This window comes from Triturus cristatus, chromosome 7 (assembly GCF_964204655.1).
Source record: "Triturus cristatus chromosome 7, aTriCri1.1, whole genome shotgun sequence".
In the NCBI taxonomy this organism is placed as follows: domain Eukaryota; kingdom Metazoa; phylum Chordata; class Amphibia; order Caudata; family Salamandridae; genus Triturus; species Triturus cristatus.
The window spans coordinates 157,449,384-157,471,700 of record NC_140590.1 but is presented as its reverse complement, the minus strand read 5'-3'; the positions used below and the strand labels follow the sequence as shown (position 1 = coordinate 157,471,700).

Below are 22,317 nucleotides of genomic sequence, written 5' to 3'. Positions count from 1 at the left end.
AGTACTAAATGCAGAATTACTCGAGTAATTCTGAGTAACCTCACTGAGGTTTTGGGTAATTCCGCATGGCACAAAATTATGCTGACCCATAGGTAAAACTAGATTTAAAAAATAGAGTGATTCACACGTATGCTTCTCTTTTCTTTCTAGGAAAAAGAATGAAAAGTCAGCGAAATGCACGGTGGTCAATGTCTCTGGCATCGAAGCCTGATATCGCTTCTGGAGTTTAAAAGAACCATCAGCCTCCTGCCTTAAGAAGGACAGATGTTCCTCAGAGACTCAAGTTGTGCTTCTTGGATTAAAGTGCCTACATCGGTCTTTGTTTCTTCACTGCTGCCTAGGAATCTGCAACTTCAAAGTGACAAGATGACTGTGGACTGAATGCCATGCCAGCACCTGGATACCCTCACGGGTGACAAGTAGCGCTCTTCAAATCTACTGATTGATTGATTGATTGATGCTACTGATGCTGACCTTCATGTGTCCATGACCATTGCCAAAGATGTCAGCAATACTCTGCACAAGCCTGTTAGCTATCTGAGCCTCGTCTGTTTTTTATAATTGAAGTTGGAAGTCTTGTATACATGGAGCCTGCCATTGTTGTCAGCCATATTTATATTCAATGCAAGTCTACCCTAATCTGCGCAAAAGGACAGGACCACTTGCCGTTAGAGATGGCAAGGCTGTATGCAAGTCTTCCGACCATCAGAGTCTGCCATATTCTATACAAGGCAGTCATCCTGTATATATGGGCCCTTATCACTGTAGTCCACAATATGGTATACAAGGTACACTGTAGTCCACAATATGGTATACAAGGCTCGTGGCATCAGTGCCCGTCTTTCTATGTAAAAAAGGCCTACTCAAAGAATCTTTCAATATGATATACAAGGTTTCTGGACATCTGAGTCATCCATTTTCTATACAAGAGTCCTAACCATTGACGCTTGAGATATGACATTCAAGAGTGTCGGCCTTTAGCATGAACCACACTCTAGACAAGGTCCTGGCTATCAGAGTCGCCCATATTCTAGTTAAGGCCATTGTCCGCCACAGGACGGCTAGGCCTGCAATATTCCACAAAAACCACAGATGAGAAGAAGTTTATCTCCCAGTTTACTCTGGCTTCATTCAGCCTGGTGACTGGAAGAGAGAGGGAATGAGAATTCTTTTAAAATAATTACTAACCATAATATATTTCCTTAATATTGTACATGCTGAATAAAAGCATAAATGCGCACTGTATTTGGCAACCTTATCCCCTTTCCAGGTTTGGAGACCAGGTTGCAAACATATCTTAGACCACCCACAGGACACGTGTTCCAATGAAGCCTAGAACTGAAGTGAATTCAGTCTGTACATGAAGCTCAGGCCCACAAGGGACCATTAGGGGGAGGGTTAATCGTAGTTACATGCACCTTGGGGTGTCAGATGAGGAGTGCATCAAAACTGTGACCACCAATTATTATCCGTCATGTAATTTGCTTGGAAAAGCTACTATGTTTCAATCCCTTCCTCTTGTCTTGAGTTCAACATTGACGAACAGGCTAATGTGTCTAATTCTTTTGTCTATTATTGTCAAATCACTACAAATATCCCTAAATATTTGGCCACTTCTATGAATTATTTCATAGCATGCATAGGCTGCTGTACCTTGCCATTGTTTTGTTGTTAACACCTATTTTCTGGTTAATGTATGTATGTATTTTACTTAATGCTTTCTAATCTCTATAAATATGCCCTAGGGTCTGGCCACATTTCTAAATCTATCAAAGAACAAAACATAACCCTGGCGCAATGCAATTCTTCTAAACAGCACGATCATAATGTGGCCATAGGTATAGAATGATATAGAACTTTGTGACATAAACATGTCCACTCAGAAACAAACTTCTCCATGGCTGCTCCTGCTTTAGCCTAGGCGCTGGGAAACCATAGTGGACCTGAGGTCTACTCTTATTGTTGGGACTTCCACTACAAGGCCTGTCTTATAACACATCTATTCCAGGGCCTGGTCAGGAATCACTTTCTCAGAAAACCCACAGGCCCAGAGTTCATTTCTGCCCACATCACCCTCTGGGACCCCTCCCTTCACTTCATCAAAACTTTTCATGTTTTACTCTAAAAAAGACCGCTCTTACTGGTATTATACAACCCACATTGTATTGTAAATAGTTCCAGCATTATTTTCAATCTTTTTATATGTTATTGTGCTGGTAAAATTAATTCACCTACAACAGAGATGTGTGAGTAAGCTTAAGGATACAGGTTTGGATTCAGCCAGCCCAACTCGCCTGCTTCTTCTTATTCATTTGATAAAGCTATATAAATATTTTATATTAATGTTTGTTATATTTCTGTCAACTAAACATTTGATTTGTGAGTTCAGAGGTGGTAAAGTGCTTTCCTTTCATTCCTAAGAGGTTTGAGCACATTCAGTACCGAGGCCTGTTTTTGTCTCGGTACGGTACAAGGAATCAGGAATTATTGGACCATATAACCTTTTCTGTTCAATTGCATACTGAATATAAAACGGAAAAAACAGTTCTTTGCTTATGACATTTCATGTATATAGATTTTTTTTCTGTGAATTGTTTAATGTGTAACTAATTTTACAAAATGTAAAACAAAAAATAAACATCATTTTGATACTGAATTATTTGCAGTTTTTTAATTACAAGGATGAGACGACAGACAATCTGCTAGAACTGTTTTAGGAAAAAATAAGATGATATTCTCAAAGAAGTCTAGAGTTAAAATCAGGACAATATCAAAATAAAAACAGGCCGGTTTGAAACTAATTATCCAACGACAAAACAGGTGTTTTGAAGACGTTTCACATCAAGGATAGAATAGTTGTGTTTTGTAAATAAAGTATACAGAAGACTCTTCATACAAAACAACAACTCTTTTTGGTGGTGTGCTCGGAAATTAATTTATTTTGTATGGACTTTGCCCTCTTTGAAGAAAATGTTGTGGCCTTTCTTCACCCTGGAGCACCAAAATTCTGTTTTTATAGTATAATAAAATGTACTGTACTGCTTTGTTTATTGTTATTACTTAGTTTGTGTGCACACCTTCTACCCAGCAACCAAACTAATTTTACTTATAAAATAAAATACGCCTCTAACATAGCCTGTCTGTCACATCTAAATAGTGCTAATAATATATTTTCCCCACTTGTTTTTTTGTAAATATAGCAAAAGATAGAATGAGTTTGTGCCATTTTCCTTTGACCCAAAAACTATTTCCTTCATTCCTTTTCACACAGTAAATAGGATCCAATAAAATAGCTGTTTTTTTTTTTGCACCAACGTTTTTGTAAAACGGCTCCACGCATGAAGACATAGGGTAAGACATAAGTAAACTATAGATAAGAGCTTTGTAGTACAGTGACAGGAAGGGAAATTTGGTTGGTTCATTGATGTATATGAGTCAGGCATTTGAGCTCAGTAAGGGAAACTTACTTATAGCAAGGCTCAACCATATATAACTAGTCAGTGTGCACAATAACTTAATAAAGTTCAGTCATTTTAACCCATTTTAACCACAGATTTTAATGACATGTCTGAGTAACAAGAAACTCCTAAAAACTGTTAGTTTCTCTGAGTGCTTAATTCATTCATTCACAAAAGAAGCCCATCATGTTCAATATATGTCCATCCCAGAACCTCACAAGTGTAGGTTCAATTGTATTTGCACTTGCTTCTATCCACCCACATGTTTAAACTGCAGATAGGTAGCAGCAATTTCCGTTAATGCTGAAAAAGCGTTCGATAGGGTAGATTGGTCCTTTTTATTTGAAACTCTTACTTGGCATGGCTTCGGTCCCAAAATAATTTCTCTTATCTCCATGTTATATTCTGTCCCTAGAGCTTCTGTGCTAGTTAATACTTGTACTTTCTCCTACTTTCATTTACAACGAGTCTGCCAAGGTTGCCCTCTTTCCCCTCTTCTTTTCATTCTAGCTCTTGAACCCTTTTTATCTTCTATCCATAATAATGATTCTATTTTCAGATTTCCCTATGGTGATCATCATTTGAAACTTTCTGCTTATGCAGATGACATCTTACTTTTTGTCTCCAACCCAGAAGTATCTATTCCTTCTCTATTACAAGAAATGTCTTCATTCTTCCTGGTCTCTGGCTATAAGATTAACTCTGATAAAACAGAAATTCTTCCTGTTATGAAATTCCGCACTCAACATTCTTTTTCTTCTACGTGGCTTCTCATGGAATAGAAAATGAAGTATCTAGGAGTATGGTTTTCCAACTCCATCAATTCCTCGGTCAAACTAAATATGACAGAAGGTCTGTACCGCATTGACAAACTACTCTCCTCCTGGAATCCCCTATTTGTCTCGTGGTGGGGTCGATTTGATTCCATTAAAATGATGATTACTCCTATCTTGCTTTATATTTTTTCTATGCTTCCTATTCTTATTCCGTCTTATTATTTTAAGAAGATAGATTCTCTTCTCTCCACATTTGTTTGGAAGACCAAAAAATCTAAAATATCTTTATCACTTCTTCGGAGGACTAAATCCAATGGAGGTGTTAATTTTCCTGATTTTCGAAACTATCATACATCCTTTTGTCTCCAGCAAGCCTCTAAATGGCTCCTCTCAGATCTATCCCCCTTTACGCCTCTGTGGCTTACTATTGAACGTTCTTTGCTTCTACCCTTTTCAATAAAGGAGGTGCTGGCCTTTTCTGCCAAAAATCCTCAAACTTCTCTTCATACGTGAACATACGTGTTCCTTACTGAAACCACTGACCCAACCAATAATTAACTCGCTGGAATCCTTTTTAAGTTCACCATTATGGCACAATCTCCTTATTATCATTAATAACAGGACCCTTTTATGGAAATCCTGGAGACTGAAAGGAATAGCTTGGGTCAATGACCTATTTGACAGTACGACCCCCTGTTCATTCCTTCAGTTCAAATCCTCTTTTAACTGTTCTCGTTCTTTTTGGCATAGATTCTCAATTTTCATGGCAATCATTCTTGATATATTCTATTCTCTTCCCTGAATACCTCTATCTTCTGAGGAGAATTCTCTTCTTAAGATTCTTGTTACCCTTCCTAAAGCTTCTCTAATATATAGGCACGCCTTGTCTCCGGATCCTGCTTGACCTAAAAGTAAAGTAGAACTTGCCTAGGAATCTGATCTGGGTTGTGAATGGAGCATCACCTTCTGGGACAAATTGTGGAGCCAATCTCTCAAAATCTCTAGATCTGCCTCTGTCACTCAATCTTTCTATATCATAGACTATATTTTACTCCTATATCTTTTGCTACTTTTTCCCACTCTACTAACACAAACTGTTGGACATGTCGATTCTCCTCAGCTGATCTTATGCACCTTTTCTTCCTCTGCCCTAATGTTATTTCTTTTTGGAGAAAAATTTGGCACTATATTTCTCTTATATTTAATATACACCTTCCCTTTTCCAATGTCACTCTTTTTTCTGGGAGTTTATTAGACCCTCTGGACCTCCCTACTCATAAGCATGGTTTATTTGAACTTGTGCTGGCTCTTACCTTCCAACAAATTGCGCTTAATTGGAAAAACTCACTAAAACTTTCCATTCAACACTGGTGGAATAATATATGACACTACCATCGACTAGATATGCTTTTGCCTCCTCCTGTAAGCCATTTGTCAACAGAGATCTCTTCTGGTTGCCACTTACATCATATTTAGTTAAGTCTGTAAACAATTCTCGTATATGTGCTGAAAATGTTAAACCCCCCCCCCCCGTAATTATTCTATGTTCTCTGTTCTTTTTTCTCTGATTTCTTATTGGCACATTAAAATTATGCAATATAACATGTTCCTCAGTTGTAAGACTATTCCCTCCTCCCTCCCTACACTCCCCTTATTTCCTTGCCCTTATTGCCGTTATAAATATAAATAGCTTTCCTCTTTGTCTTTTATTGTTGGCTGGACTTTGTATCTCACTGCTTAATATTCCTATTTTGTACTGGCTGGCCTTAGTATCTATTTCATGTTATTCAATAAAGCTTTTCAAACACAAAAAACATAAAATGCAGATATGTCCCTGCAAGGACACACAAGCCTCTCCAAGCACAGCCATAAAACAGCATTTCTTAGTCAAAGCAGAATGCAGAATGCAGACCATGCAAAGGCTCTTGGAAACACACATACATCAAAACGGTCTTTTCTAAATCATGGCAAAATGTCTATCATGATTCAAAATGTATTAATTTATCCTTTCAACGCTTCCAAATAGAAACACATATTTACCTTTTAATTTCTCTCTGTAAAGCAAACAAAACTCGAAACGAGGAGCACATTTCATGTTCTAACCAAAAACCTTCTTGTACTCTGGTTTAAGCTTGAAAGTTTGTTTCATTGTTGAATGAGGCCAGTTCCTCTAGGTTTCACGGTAAGAAGGAAACAAGCATTGGTAAATGCATTAGGTTTCGCATATGTGAATAATTAAAAGCAGTTTTTTCTTGCAAGTTGTAGCTTGGTGAGCAGTTGTGCAATATAGAGGGGGGCCGGCAATGTGGAGCTCTTCCCACAAAAAGACAACAGTGTAGAGAATGTGGGGGAGGCCCATCCTTCAGGGATTTCTCAGAGCTCAGATGTAAGAGGGAGTCCAAACAAAGGGCCCCAATAGAGAGGTAAGGGACACGGGAGGAGAGAGAGAGAGAGCAATCAGCCAAGGACACAGCGGGAGGCAGCGGCCAGCAAAGGGGTCACTGTTAGGGTGGCGGTCTTCAGGAGGACGGAGGCGGCAGGCATCAAAACAAACCCGGATAGACCACAGAAACAGAAGTAGAAACTAAACGTTGGCTCTAACCCTGGACACAGAATGTAGTGGCAGGGACAGAGGGAGTCGAGGCAGATGTACTGACTACTAATATCTTTATTAGACATATAAATGCAAAGGCCCACGAGGAGCAGGCGGGGAGACAACCGCCCGTTAAGCTCTCCGCACTCTTCTCCCGATACTCTCCCCGCCCCCTGACGTCACCGCCGCCCACGATATCTGATTGGCCGCGACGTCAGGATGCTTGACAAACAGGGAGAAAAGACTGCTCCCTTCTGGTGCGACATAAGTTGATTCACACTCATGTACGACATCTCCCCCCTTAACAATATAAAGAATTAACAAAGTTTCATCTCATGACAAAATCGTCGAATCTCTTAGGTGCTCTAATATGCCTTGCTGGCCTACTTGGGGTAACATATTGAGGGTGTTCCACCCAACCAGTGCCAGTATCACCTTGGCCCGAGCTCCACACATTTTGACTGTCACCCCTCAACTGTTTGGGGTTAGTTCCATTCCGCCCCTCGGCACCACCCGTGCCCCATCGCATACTCCCACTCTTATCTGCACAACCACGTCCGGTCCACCCTTGGACGAGGGAATTATCTCCATTCCCATCATCGCACGCACTTCCGCAAGCGACCTCATTATCCTGCCATTCCAGCACACTGTCATCGCCCTCGGTCTCACGCACCTGAGCGCCCCTCATAATGATTTCCTCTTGCCCAGGTTTGAGCTTGACTATGTCGTCCTTACTACGCCATCCACCTCCTTCCAAACATACTGCCCCTCTTGTCGCTTCTTGTACACGTACAGGGGTTTGAAATACAGATTCTCCCTTCATCACTTTGTGTGGCTTCTTCACCAGTCCCCAATCTCCCTGCTCTATTTCTTTAGCTTTGGCTCTGTTCACCACATCAGCATACCTTTTGTTGCTCTCCTGCTTAGCCACAATTCGCTCCTTGACTCTCAACATCTCATCCTGTATAGCCCCAGTTTCATCCCTCACGTCATACCATTTGTTGAATGTGGGGGTAAGCTCGCTCATGCACCTTCTCCCTCTCATCAAATAGAACGGTGTGTGACCTGTGACTTCATGAGGCGTATTATGAAAGATGTGAACTTTATCTGCTAGAAACGCCTTCACATCCATGTGGGACGCAACTGCCTGTTGAACGCCCTCTTTGAGGAATCTATTCATCCGCTCCACCTGCCCATTACTCTTCGGACTGTCCAATGGAGTCTTCTCTTGCTTGATCCCCAACTTGGCCAGGAACTCTGTCATCTGCCTGGACACCAGCTGAGTGCCATTGTCTGAAACCATAACCTTCGGCTGCCCCTCCATCGCAAAGACCTTCTTAAGCACCTTGATCACCCGCTCCGTGGTAACCTCCCGAACAAACTTGTAGTGAATCCACTTGGAGAAGTAATCAGTGAGAACAATGAGGTGTCTGCAGTCGTCCGGTAGCAGGGTGAACGGACCCGCGAAATCGATGGCAATCTTGCTCCATGGGCCGACCGGGATGTCCACCAGTTGCAGCTCCCCTTTGGCCATCTTCCAATGCTTGTCGGCTCTCAAGCACTGCTCGCATTGATCTATGAAGCTGCAGACGTCGCTGCACATCCCTGGCCGCCAGTAGTATTGTTTAAGAAGATTTTTGGTAGCAGTGCTACCTGGGTGACCCCTGTGGGCAATCCTGATTAGCTTGTCCCTCAGGCCTTCTTGAGGCACAAACAGCTCATGCCTCTTCAAGAAGCCGTTTTCAAGAGTAAGTTCAGCGCTTATCTGCTGGAAACATCTGAGTGCTCCGTGCAAGTTCCGGACCGGAGGCCAATGAGTCGTCATGTGGTCCATCACTCTGCGAATGGTCACGTCTTTTTCCTGGGTTGCCAGCCACTCTTCCTCAGAGATTGATCCAACGCAAATGGCCGTTGCGTCCACCATCGCCACCACACACTCCGTGTCGTCCAGGGAACAGTCCTCCTCTCCGTTCACTGGCATGCGCGATAGGCAATCCGCCCTGCTGTTGAGGCCACCTTTGATGTGTCTGATGACAAAGTGATACTCTTGCAACTTGGACAGTAAGCGCAGGAGCCTCGAGCTGGCTTTCCCATTGCCGCGGCCCTCACCATCCATCATATATATCAGGGGTTTGTGATCCGTGACAAGTTCGAACACCTTGCCCCACAGATAGTTCTTCAGCTTTTCCACCGCCCAGACGCACGCGAGCGTCTCACGCTCGATGGTGCTGTAATGTTTCTCGGCGTCGCTCAAAGACCGGGATATAAACGCAATGGTGTTCTCCTTCTTCCCTTGGTATTGGCAAAACACATCGCCGATACCCTTAGCGCTGGCGTCGACCGTGATCACATTCCGTAGGTCCTTGTTGTACGGTTGCAACACTGGAGCCGCGACAATGGCCTGCTTGACGGATTCGAAGGCTGCGCGCTGTTCCGGTGCCCACACGTACTTCTCGTTCTTCCGCAGAAATTTCCTCAGAGGTTCCACCGTGGTCGCGTATCCCTGCATGAACTTCGAGTAATACTCGCTGAGCCCCAGGAACGATCGTAAGGCGTCCTTATCTCCGGGACATGGAGCATCTCGTATGGCCTTCACCAGATCATCCTTGGGCGCAATACCATCCGGGGTCAGAACGTGCCCCAAGTATTCGACCTTGCTCTCCATGAACTTGCACTTGTCTTTAGAGACCGTCATCCCTTTCTCCCGCAAGACCTCCAATACCTTGCACAGCAGCTCCAGGTGCCCCTTCTCATCTTCCGTGTGGACTAGGATGTCGTCCTGGAATGCTTCTACACCCTCCATATCGCAGAAGAGCAGATCCATCAGCTTCTGGAAGACGCCTGACGCCTATGCAAGGCCGAATGGGAGACGGACGTACCTGTACGCTCCGAACGGGGTGATGAAGGTGGTCAGTTTCTTGGAATCCTCCGTGAGGCACACCTGGTGGTACGCTGACTTCAAATCTATCAGAGTGAAGAACCTCGACCCTGATGTGGATGACAAAATCTCTTGAATGTTGGGTAGCGGATGGCAGTTCACCAGGATATTTTTGTTTAAGGATCGCAGGTCCACACACAGCCGAATGTCTCCTGTCCTCTTCTTTTTGGACACCACGATCGCGTACACCCATTCTGATGCGCCTGCTTCTTCTATCACTCCTTCTTGCTTCAACTTATCTAGGACAGCCTTCAGCTCCCCCCTGGCGGTGAGGGGAACTGCTCTGACCTTATGCTTCATCGGCACCGCACCCTCTTTCAACTGTATGGCGTGCACAAATCCTCTTACACACCCTACCTCATTTTTAAAAACGGCATCAAATTTGCCAGTGACCTCAGCCAACCCACCATGCACATCATCTAGCTAGACATAGTTGACCCAGTCGTCACGCAGAACTATGGGATCGTCAGCCCCGGGGACTAGCATCACACCCAACTTCGCCAGGTCCTTCCACCCCACAAGGCTCCTCCCTTTCTCCGCCACATAGATCTTCGTTCTCACAGTCCGCCCCCTAAAGGTGAGAGTATCACAGAAGTACCTTTTCATCACTATGTCTTGTTCCCCAAAGGCTTTCGGATTCACATCCGTCTCACACAATCGCACACCCTGCCACTTCACATCAAATGTCGTGTCAGAAATCAAGGTAATGGGGGAACCAGAATCAGCCGTAAACGGCAACTCCATGGCACCAATCAGGACGGAGCCGATGGGCCCCTTCACTCTGCCATCCTCCGCATCAATGGACAGCACAATGTCCGCATTCGTATCCAAATCGCTATCGCTCACCGAGCTCACTCTCACACTCCCTCCGGCTTTCCTTGTTTTACATACCGCTGCAAAATGGCCTACTTTCTTGCATTTAGTGCAACGTTTGGTTAGAGCCGGGCAAGCCCTGCTGTCCGCCAAGTGATCCCGTGCCCCACACCTAAAGCAAGCGAGCGGTCTCTTGCCTCCCCCTCTATCGCTCGCCGCTTTGTCTGGAGTCTTAGGCGCCTTTTTATGACTGTCCTGGACGTAGAGCACATTCGAAGCCTGGCTCGTGCTTGAAAGCTCCCTAGTGGACACCAATGAACGTTCTATGGCCTTCGCAATGGCCACCACATCCTTCAGGGAAGGGTTCCTACAAGCCAGCAACCGTTCCTGCACCTTCTTAGAATGGCAGTAGAACACCACCTGGTCCCTGATGTAGGTATCAGTCAGCTCAGCAAATTCACAGTCTTGGGCCAGGACACGCAAACATGCAATGTACTCGTCGATAGTCTCTCCTTCATCCTGTTTCCGCAACGCAAACTTGTGGCGCCCCACCATGATGTTACCTTCCTCAGAATATTGCAGTTCAAGCCGCTTAACCGCCTCCTGGTACTCATCCAGAGGAGTGAGGACCCCCGGGGGGTTCACATATACCGGTAGGCTGTCGAAAACCTCTTGTCGAAGGCCCCCAGCAGTCCGAATAAGAGCGCCTTCTTGCGCTCGGCGGCATACCCCTTGCCGTCAATGGAAACTATATAGTTCTCAAATGCGCGCAACCACCCCTTCCACTTCATGCACGGCTTACCAGGGGACTCGAGGAAGAGAGGAGGCACACAGATATTGACAGGCTGCGCCATCACCGGAGGAGCAGGCACCACAAGCTGGAGCGGGGCCACCGAGGCCGGAATCAGCTGCAACGCTGTACTTGCTACGGCCTGCGCAAGCGAACGCCTCAGCACGGAGGAAAAGGGCCACACCGATGCAGGCAGCAGGCACAGGCTCTTCACCCACCGGGACACACCAGCGTCGCGGGGTTATCCCGGGCCTCGCAGCACACCTCCCGGGCTCCACGTGTCGACCGGAGCAACAGCGACACACAGGGGACCGCAGCGCCCCACCGGCAGCTCACCGGGAGAGACGCACGTGGTCAGGCAGGGATGAAGCACTCCAGCGCGGACCGCAGGCAGCAGACATCAGGTGCGGAACTCGCCGGCCGGACAGGCAGCACACGGCAGGCACCAGCAGGAAGGAGACGGCGTCAATCAGGGAGTCTCCGCAGGAACTCAGGAGGGGACGCATCCGCACGAATCAGGAGCGCACGGGGCGTCGGAACTCACTTGTGGGCCGGTAATCAAGTTTTAACCCTCGTCGCCATTTGTAGTGGCAGGGACAGAGGGAGTCGAGGCAGATGTACTGACTACTAATATCTTTATTAGACATATAAATGCAAAGGCCCACGAGGAGCAGGCGGGGAGCTCACCGCGCTCTTCTCCCGATACTCTCCCCGCCCCCTGACGTAACAGCCGCCCACGATATCTGATTGGCCGCGACGTCAGGAGGCTTGACAAACAGGGAGAAAAGACTGCTCCCTTCTGGTGCGACATAAGTTGATTCACACTCATGTACGACACAGAAGGTCTCCAGTAGCAGAAAACACCGACATATTGCACAGCGTTTACAAAGACATGGGCCATCATTATGAATTCGGGGCAAATTTCTTCTCCCTGTGTTATTGTGTTTGCACAGCGATCAGATTCAGGAGTTGTGTAATAATTGGCAAACCCTCACAGTTTTCCCACAAAAAATTAGGTCAGGTCAAATCTGCTGAAATTTATCTGGGAAAAGGGTCACACAAAGAGGACAAACACGTTAATAAAGAGAATTTGAAATAAAAAAAAAGAGGACAAACACGTGGAATTCAGTGTGTTTAGAACTGATTCTGCATGTTATGCTCCATTTTCTTTTTAAAAAGTCAGAATGTGCAGTATTTACCACACATGGTACATACCTCACCATATTCCGACCAACATATAATGAGAGCCTTGTAAGGCACACTAAACATAAGTCAGTAAAAATTCACTATTTTAGACGCAGTGCACATTTTTACATTTCAGAATGTTTTAGAGACCCAATGAAACAATATTGTGTGGGTGTCTCATCATGCACTCATTCGGTGTGTTTTTGTTTGTATTCTGGACATGTAGTCCTGCTTTGCTATTATTAAAACCAAGATTCAAACACCAGAAAGTACATTATGAAGCCTGCAAGGGGGAGGCAAAGACACACACCATGGAATCGTAATGAGAATTATTTGAGCTGAACTAAAGTGAGTAACCACGACCCCTTTAATAAACTTGGTGCAGCATTAACATTTTCCCACCCTATGTTAAAAGATGGTTGATGAAAATACTGCAAAGCAGTGTTTAATTAGATAACCCCAGAGGTTAATTTGTAAAAATTAAAATAAAACGTGCTGGGGCTCTCGTCAGGAAACAGCTGGCATCAGTCCATTTCTCCTGTTAGTGCCACCTAAAACAGAACCAACTACTAGCCATGAAAGTGGGGAAAGTATGTGGGGCAATGGCCAGGGCCAGAGTTGGGGAACCAGGTTTGAGTCTCCGCATCAGCTCAACATTCTGTGATTCTGGGCAAATCACTTAATCTCCTGTGCCTACCATAAAGGAATGTGAATTTGTCCTTTACTAATGCTCGTGAAAAGTGCTGGCATTGATGATTAAGTGCTGGTGCTGAGCACCAGAAACCACTGGCTCAAATTAAGCACTGGATAACCCCCCCTCCACCCTGCTGTGATTGGGTATAGATTAAGTACGGTAAGACTGGTTCTTGCCTGATAAACGTCGATCACAGTTCTCTAATACCTGCTTACTACATTAACAAAGTGAGGTAGGGAATGCCTTAAAACAATTAAAGTAGCTAGCTACTCATGAAACGGAGAGAACTGTGAGCATGCACATTTAACTAATGCACGCTCTCGGGACCCTCCACCAAAATAGAGCAGTGGAGTCACTGGATGGGGACCATCTGAAGTCCAGGCCCCAGCTCTATTTGTCCTGGCCCCACCACCGAAGTTGTTGAATGTGCCAAGAAACAATATGGAACAGACAAGGCACTGTGACATGCACATTTACTTGTCCATCTGCCTTTCACTGCAAAGCAATGTTTGTTTGAGGCCTTGCACGAGCACGCATGTTTGTTTAAAATGTGTAAAACTGACTTTCTAAGTATGTACATATGTGTACCTATTTACACTTATACACACACCCAAAGTCAGATTTAAACACACATACACACGCACACATGTACTCTTAATTACCATCTGCAGCTGGCTGCACCAATGCCCAGAGCGTGTCCTCTGAAAGTCACTAATTAAAATGCAACTGAAACTGAGACGTATTTATTATAATTGGGAGTTTCGGGACAGACAATGAAATCCAAGACTGTCTAGGGAACTCTAGGGCCCCTAGCATAAGGGAACGGTTTTGAAAGTAACCAGAAAATAATAGTCGAGGGCTGACTGTGAGGTGTGAGGTAAAGGTACGGTCAAGGGGCCAACACTTGGGGGTCGATTACAATGGCGGGCGGATCGCCACCGCCCACATGGCGGTGGCGATCCGCCCGCCATAATCCACCGCCCGCCACCCGTTTCCCCCGCCATATTACTATGACCGTGGGGACCCCAGCAAACGGAAAGACCGTCCACCGGTTTTCCGCCGGTCGACTCGTCGGAAGACACCGCTGTCCATATTATGTAGCAGGCGGTGAATCGCCTTTCCATGGCGGCATTGCCGCCATGGAAAGGCAAGCGGTCCTTGCTGTTGGCGGCCCATAGCGGGCCCCCAGGGTGTTGGGGGTGGACATGGGGGGTACCTATGGTTCCCCCCTGCATTTGCATGAACAATGTGGCAGGCACCGCGCGGTGCCTGTCACGTTGTGCATTCAAATGCACAACTTGCATTTCTAACCTTGCTGCGGGTGCTGCTGGCAGCACCGCCCGCCGCAATGTTAGAAATGCGGGATGTGCCCGCTTGTGTGGCGGGCGCATCCAAATTGCACATGCGGGACCGCCGCATGCATAGCGGGCGGTCCCATTTCCCAGAACTATGTCCGCCTGCCATGCTAATCAGCCCCTAGGTGTTAGTGGGGAAAGGTAGAGCTTAAGCAAAGGACACAACAGTCAACGAGTGGCACCACAAAGAGGACTCTCCAGAAGGGTGTGGCTGGCTGCCAAGCAGAGGACACCACAGCCCAGTAACCGGTTAACGAGAGCGGCTCAAGGGGCTCAGTGACAAGCCTTTAGGCCGGTCCTCCTCTCGGGCGGTAGGCTCCGAAACCCATTCTCATCCATTTTGCAGCACTTACTACTCATCCTCGGACAGGAGCATTCCTCTTACCCGGGGTATTAATGGCCAGCCCAAGACCACCAACAAACATCAACTTCTGCAGCAACCGGGTCTGGTTAATAGATCATCAAGTGACAGGTCTATTTTTAGGAACATACCCCATAATCCGTTTTGAGAACATCATAAATAATTTGAGGAGCCCTACATTTCGCAAGCGGCGCTTCTTTATCCAAGAAAGCGTCAGGCCGGCGGCGAGAGCTTTAATGCCGGCAGTGTCAGAGTGTCCAGGCAGCGCATCTTTAAAGCCACTCCCAACGGCACTGTGGTGGCTCCTCAGAGCAAATATAAAAATAAGCACAACGCAAGTGCTGCTTAGAGTAAACATAAAAATAAGTACAGCGCAAGCACTGTGCAGAGTAAACATTAATATAAGCACAGTGCACGCGCTGTGCAGAGTAAACATAAAAATAAGAGCTCTGCAGAGTAAATATTGAAATAAGCACAGTGCAAGTGCTGTGCAGAGTAAACATTAAAATAAGCACGGCGCAAGTGCGGTGCAGGGAAATTAAGCACAGTGCATTCAGTGTGTGGTTTAAACATAAAAAAAATCCCCCAAAAGTGTTCGGCGGAGCAAGCTTTAATGTCGGCTGTGTCGCGATGTCCAGTCAACGCGTCTTTAAGGCACACTGACCGGCACTGCGGTGGCACCTAAGCTGGAGAGCTAAATATAAAAATAAGCACAGCGCAAGTGCTGTGCTGTGCTGTGCAGGGAGAAGAAGCACAGCAAATGCGCTGTGTGGTATAAACATAAAAAAGAGTTTCCCAAAGCCAGATTAGAACAGTTCTTGGGCCACAGGAGGTGGATAAGAGAGAAGCAACAGGAAACAATATGCTGCAGCCAATAGAAATGGAGGAAAAGTAAATGGCGAACACTCAAACGAATTAAAAGTAAGGGTGGGATGTAAGGCCCTTTTAAGATATATATTAAATACAATAGATTTCACAAGCACAGCACATGTGCTGTGTGGTTTTAAACATAAATAAAAGTTCCCAAAGGCGGATTAGAGCAGTACTTTAGCCACAAGAGGGTGATAAGAGATAAGCAACAGGAGTGACAGAATATCGACTTCCTATCTACAAACAGGTAAGTACAAAAATATTGAATCCTAAATATCATTGTTAATAATATAGGGGCACATTTACAAGGCGGCGATAAAAAATTTCGGCCGAAAAGCGGCAATAATTTCATTGCCTTATCAGCAAAGACACGCTATCTCGTTTTTTGCTGATTTAGTGCCCCTTCCAACAACGCCCAGCTTTGCATCTCTAATGAATCAAAGAGGGCGTTCCGTGCCGAAAATAACTGGAGAGATGTCGCTAAGCGACATTTCTCCAATTATCAAGCTACATGCAAACAAGCAGAGCGATAAGAAAAGTAGCTCTACTTTCCTTACGCCTGCTTGTAATCTGATTTAGCTATGTAATCCAGTGGGAGGTGGATTACATGGCTAAGACCACCCAGCCCTATCAGCAAGGTATCGCTGGTCGCAGTGCGATTATCGCTGGATTTCCAGCGATAATCACACTGTTTTCCAGCTAACGCATGGATTCCGATCGCATGGGAGATAAGCGTTGCTGATAGCACGCTATCTCCGCGATGGAATCCAGCGTTAGCCTGCGATAATTATCCTCGCACTACAAGTGCTGAGCGATAATTATCGCAGGCCCTTGCTGATATGACCCATAGTTTGCTAAAGTATCGAATTTTTTAAATATTTTAAAAGTAATATAAAATTTATTAAATAATAAATATAATTAAGTAAAGCATACCTAAAAATATTTAAAAAAATTTAAAATTAATGAATAATAAATGAAATGTAAAATAACTTAATATATTAACTTAATAATATTAAAAAATAATTTATATTTTTAATTATAAAGGTGCCGATTCCGATCCGGTAAAAAAATTTCCCGTACGACTCGTATCCGTATTCTTTTACGTATGAGTCGTACAAGTCCCGTACAAACGTCGAAGTACGATTCGTACCGTTAAATTACATACGAATTGCTTCGGGAAGAGTCTACGAGACGTCCCCGGACAGATTTACGTACGAGTCGTAAAACTGAAGTCCGAGCGCACAAGTCCGATCCGTACCGGCGTCCCGAATACCCAAGCGTATGGAAAACGTCCCGTACGGAGCGAACTTTGTACGACCACTACCCCGGGTACACTTGGGCCTGGGGTACGAGTTGTACGGACCCCCCACCCCACCCGCGCATGTACGCGCCGTACCCCAGCACCTGTGTATGTACGCGCCGGACCCCCCCACCTCAGCACCCGCGCCTGTATGTGCCGTACCCCAGCACCCGCGTATGTAAGCGCCATACCCCCCACCACAGCACCCGCGTATGTACGCGCCATACCCCCCCCACCCCAGCACCCGCGCATGTACGCGCCGTACCCCAGCACCCGCGTATGTACGCGCCGGACCCCCCCACCTCAGCACCCGCGCCTGTACGTGCCGTACCCCAGCACCCGCGTATGTAAGCGCCATACCCCCCACCACAGCACCCGCGTATGTACGCGCCGTACCCCCCCACCCCAGCACCCGCGCATGTACGCGCCGTACCCCCACCCCAGCACCCGCGCATGTACGCGCCGTACCCCAGCACCCGCGTATGTCTGCACCGTATCCCCACACCCCAGCACACGCGTATGTAAGCGCCGTACCCCCCACCCCAGCCCCGTACTTGGACACACCGTACCCCAACACCATACTCCAGCAACCCCCATGTACGCGCCGTACCCCAGCACACGCGTATGTAAGCGCAGTACCCCCCACCACAGCACCCGCGTATGTACACCCCGTACCCCCCACCCCAGCCCCGTACTTGGATGCACCGTACCCCAAAACCATACCCCAGCATCGCGTATGTACGAGTCGTACAACACCATTGTACATGTGAACACTGTACAACAACATAGCCATGGACGGACCTTACCTATGCGAAAAAGACTCGTACTGAACCAGGACACTGTAAAACAGCACAAGGACCGTCAATTCGACTCGCACAACACCACAAAACACGTCTTCAGGACAAAAAACAACTAAAAGACTGACCTGGCACATCCAAACAGTCAAACAGAGGCCCAAAATCACAACCACCTCTTATAACACACCCACCAAAAGTTCAAACACAGCCACACCCACAAATGGACCAATAAAAAGGGCCCACAAACACAAACCATGAGCCTTTGCAACAGACCCACTGCTGACAGACATCACACACAAACAACTGCACCCATACACCTTAACTCACACACCTTCACACAACCTCCTTCACACAGACCCCCTCTACACATACACACACACCTACACATTCACACCCACACACCCACAGCCATCCACACCCACACCATGCCCACAGACAAGAATCCAAAGTTCACAACAGAGGAGCTGGACATCCTTGTCAACGAAATCATCAGAGTCGAGCCACAGCTGTTTGGAACATTGGTCAGACAGACCAGCATATCCCAAAAAACTAGCCTGTGGCAGAGGATCGTCGATCGGGTGAATTCTGTTGCGCCCATCATAAGGACCAGGAATGAATGTCAAGCCAGGTGGTACGATCTGCGCAGGGCAGTCAAGCGCAAAATGAACGAGGACTACGCCCAGAGTAACATCACAGGAGGTGGGCTGCCCCGCAGACCGGTACATTACCAGCCCTGGGAGGAGAAGGTGATGGCCCTGCTTCCGCTGGTGGGAGTACACGGAGTCGAAGGAGTTCGAGAACCTGGTGAGTACACAAACAACTCACGTAACATGGGGGGAATGGCATCCACACCCCAACTACAACAAATGCACTCACCTACCCCCAAGCCCTCACCTGACACAACCACACTCTAAACAACACTCAGGCCACTAACATGAGTATGCCCCATTTACAAAGCAAGGCCATGCCATGTCCCAGCCTACACAACCACAAACCCAAGACAGGATGTCCGGGATACTGCGAGGGTGGGGATCACTAAACATATTGTACAACTCAGAACCAGACACCATTGCCCTCAGCCTATATGGCCCAGGTACATACACATGCACCATGCGCAATGCACAGGGACTGGCAAAGTACTGACAAGGTAGCTGACACTTGGCCCTGCTGTAGGCAGCACAGGGCCCTCCTGTGACAACTGCAAAATCTAACACAAACACAACCAGCTCAGATATCTAGGACAGGAACTCACACTCACTGACATGGCAGCATGCTCCATGGGGGGACAGATACATCACCTGGGAGGCCAACTGCCAAATCACACTACACCCACCAGCAGGCACCGTCAATCAATCAACAATCGATCAGGGTACTTGTAAGGCGCGCTACTTACCTGTGAGGGTCTCAAGGCGCTGAGGGGGGGGGGGTTCCAATACTGCTCAAAGAGACAGGTCTTGAGGAGTCATCAGAAGGCAAGTAGGTCTTGGGTCAGTCGTAGGTGGGTTGGGAGGGTGTTCCAGCTCTTGGCGGCGAGGTAGGAGAAGGATCTGCTGCAGGTGGGCGTAAGTTGGATGTGGGGGACAGCTGCGAGGGCAAGGATGCCGGAGCGGAGCTTGCGGGTGGGGGTGTAGAAGCTGAGTCTGATGTGCAGGTAGGCTTGTCCAGCGGTGTGGAGTGCCTTGTGTGCGTGGCTGAGGAGCCTACAGGTGATCCTCTTGTCGATGTGGACCCAGTGCAGGTCTCTCAGGAGGGGGGTGATGTGGCTGTGGCGGGGGCGTTGACGATCACTTGTGCCGAGGCGTTGCAGAAGCGTAATAGCCGCCGTTGGTGTGTGGATGGGAGTCCTGCGTAGAGTGCAGTGGCGTAGTCCAGTCAGCTGCTGACGAGGGCCTGTGTCACTGTTCTACTTGTTTAAGTCGGGATCCACCAGTAGATCCGGCGGAGCATGTGTAGGGTATCGTAGCAGGAGGAGGAGACGCCGTTGACCTGCTTGGACATGGAGAGGGAGGATGCGAGGATCAATCCTAGGTTGCGTGCATGTTTGGTGGGTGTCGGTGATGTCCCCAGAGCGATTGGCCACCAGGAGTCGTCCCAGGGTGCGGGTGTGGGTCCCAGGATGAGGACCTCCGTCTTGTCCGAGTTCAGTTTCTGATGGCCACTCCGCATCCAGTCGTCTATGGCCCTCAGACCCTCGTGGATGTTTGTCTTGGTGGTGTGAGGGTCCTTGGTGAGGGAGAGGATGAGCTGGGTGTCGTCGGCGTAGGAGATGTCTTAGAGGTTGTGGTGGCGGGCCACTTGTGTGAGGGGGCCATGTGGATGTTGAACAGCGTCAGCCTGAGTGATGATCACTCACCCCTCACACAAGCACACACCCCCGGGGCAGCCAAGGGAGTCACACGCTCACACAATGGACATGTGACACAACAAGATCAAGCCACAGCCAAAAAAGCATCCAAGGCCAAATGCGACATGTCAAAGACCCTGGATAACCTTTCAATCAGTCCCCTGCAACATACCCATCCACAAGTAAACATTGATGTGAATGCTAGGCACATACAACTACCTGGAGTAACTGTGGCAACCAGAACCTGTATGAAACATGGATGTCGCATGAAACAGCATTAACATTGTCTCTCTCTCACACACAGGGCAACGTCATGGATCTCCCCCCAACACTGGGGGGGAACAATCACAGGCCCAGGCTCGGCAGGAAGATGATCCCACCGGCAGCGACGACTCTGAGCACTCTGTGGATGACCCCAACCAACCTGGACCCTCTGGTGCCCCAGCCCCTGCAGCACCTGCGTCAGGTACATCTGTGCCAACCACCACCCCCATTCTTGCCACATCCCAGGAGACACCCAGGAGCCCTGCCCGCACAGAACAACTGAGCCAGTCTGACCTGGAGGGACAAGGTTCTCCGGCCACCCAGGAGGAGGCAGACAACCCTGCAAATGCCATCCCTCAGGGGTCCGGTAGACCAGATGTGCCCACAACGGCAGGCCAGGCTCATGTTGGCAGGGGTGGTGGGAGTGGAGGCAGGCGGAGGCGCGAACCTGACCAGCCAGCTGAGGGAACCGGTATGTCACACATACGCCACATCTTGGAGACATACCGGCGTGACACCAGGGGCATCAGCCAGGTAGTGGGGACCCTCAACGAGATTAAGAACCAGCAGGCCGAGCAACACGCCAGTCAACAACAACACCAAGGACGGATGGAGGCAAGACTGGCTGAGCTCCTGGAGGCGCAAACGGACATAAGCCGTTCACTCCGTCGGATCGCCGACAACATGGGCAACCCTCCCTGTGCCACCAGGCAAAGACCAGCACCAGCCACAGGGAGGGAGGAGGAGGAAAATTCGTCCGACGGAGCATCCCAAGCATCGTCAAGGCCTGCATCTGAGGGTCCAGCCAGGAAGGTGGGTCGTCCACGGAAAAGACCGTGAGAGGCAGCGGACCATCCACATCTCCCAGGTCACCTGGCCTGGCACCTGGCCCTCTGGCGCAACAGCAGCACCTCATCCAATGACATTCTCTGCCACATGGACTTGCTGGTCACAGTCTGACCAATGATGACCAACACTGTGGTCTGGACTCTGATGACTCCAACTGACAAGGATGCCATCTCCCCCTGTGAACTTTGGATTCCATGCACACTGTATAGCACCTATTTGTCCACACTAAACAGGCCCCCCACCGAGATTAAATCTCTCTTTCTCCAATTACATGTTGCATTCATTTTGCATGAGTACACAACCTACGTGTGGGGAAATGTCAAACTATGCATGAGTGTTGAACTAACTCCAGCCATCCATACCCTGGAATCTGAGTCTGGGACAGGACACACATGGGTCACAATGTATCATACTATACAGACATTGAGCACAATACTCACCCGTGATGGCCTCAAACTGCTGATGGGGGGCATGCATTACTGTGCGTACAGACCAATTGGGAAGAGTATCCTGAAGGCGTACAGGTCATGGCTCATGTGGATGGTGCCGGGCAGGGAGTAGCAGGTATGTCTTGCCAGGTGGGAGAACTATGTCCTGCATGCTGGAGTACGGTGGATGTGAAGAATGGTGGCCAGGGCAAGGTTGGATGCACGGAGTTGGCACAACGGGGTCTCAGATGACAGACGGCCAAGGTTGGTGTGGGGTCTGGGTTTGTGGCCTGCCTCCTGAGTGTGGGTGAGGAGTCTGAAGGTCATCCTGCAGCACACAGTGATACATTGCAGCTATCTATGTTATGCAGCTATCTAGGCTATGTTTTTCTCCCTCAGTTCCTCTCCCTTAGAACATTTTTCAGGGATTCTTATCTATAGACCCCCAGGCCCCAGATCTTCGTTTTGTCCTGATCTTTTGGAAGTTATAGAGCCTTTTCTT

General features: G+C 47.7%; 1 protein-coding gene across 1 annotated transcript in view; it reads left to right on the top strand.

Moving 5' to 3' along the window:
* LOC146809097 (neural cell adhesion molecule 1-like) overlaps window positions 1-2,656 on the top strand; it is a 62,051-nt gene extending 59,395 nt beyond the window's left edge. The window contains exon 9 of the mRNA XM_085615893.1: window positions 151-2,656. Within this exon, the coding sequence (XP_085472019.1) occupies window positions 151-211 (61 nt within the window). The 3' untranslated portion in view covers window positions 212-2,656. The remainder of the gene's footprint in view (window positions 1-150) is intronic.
* Window positions 2,657-22,317: the final 19,661 nt, after the last annotated feature.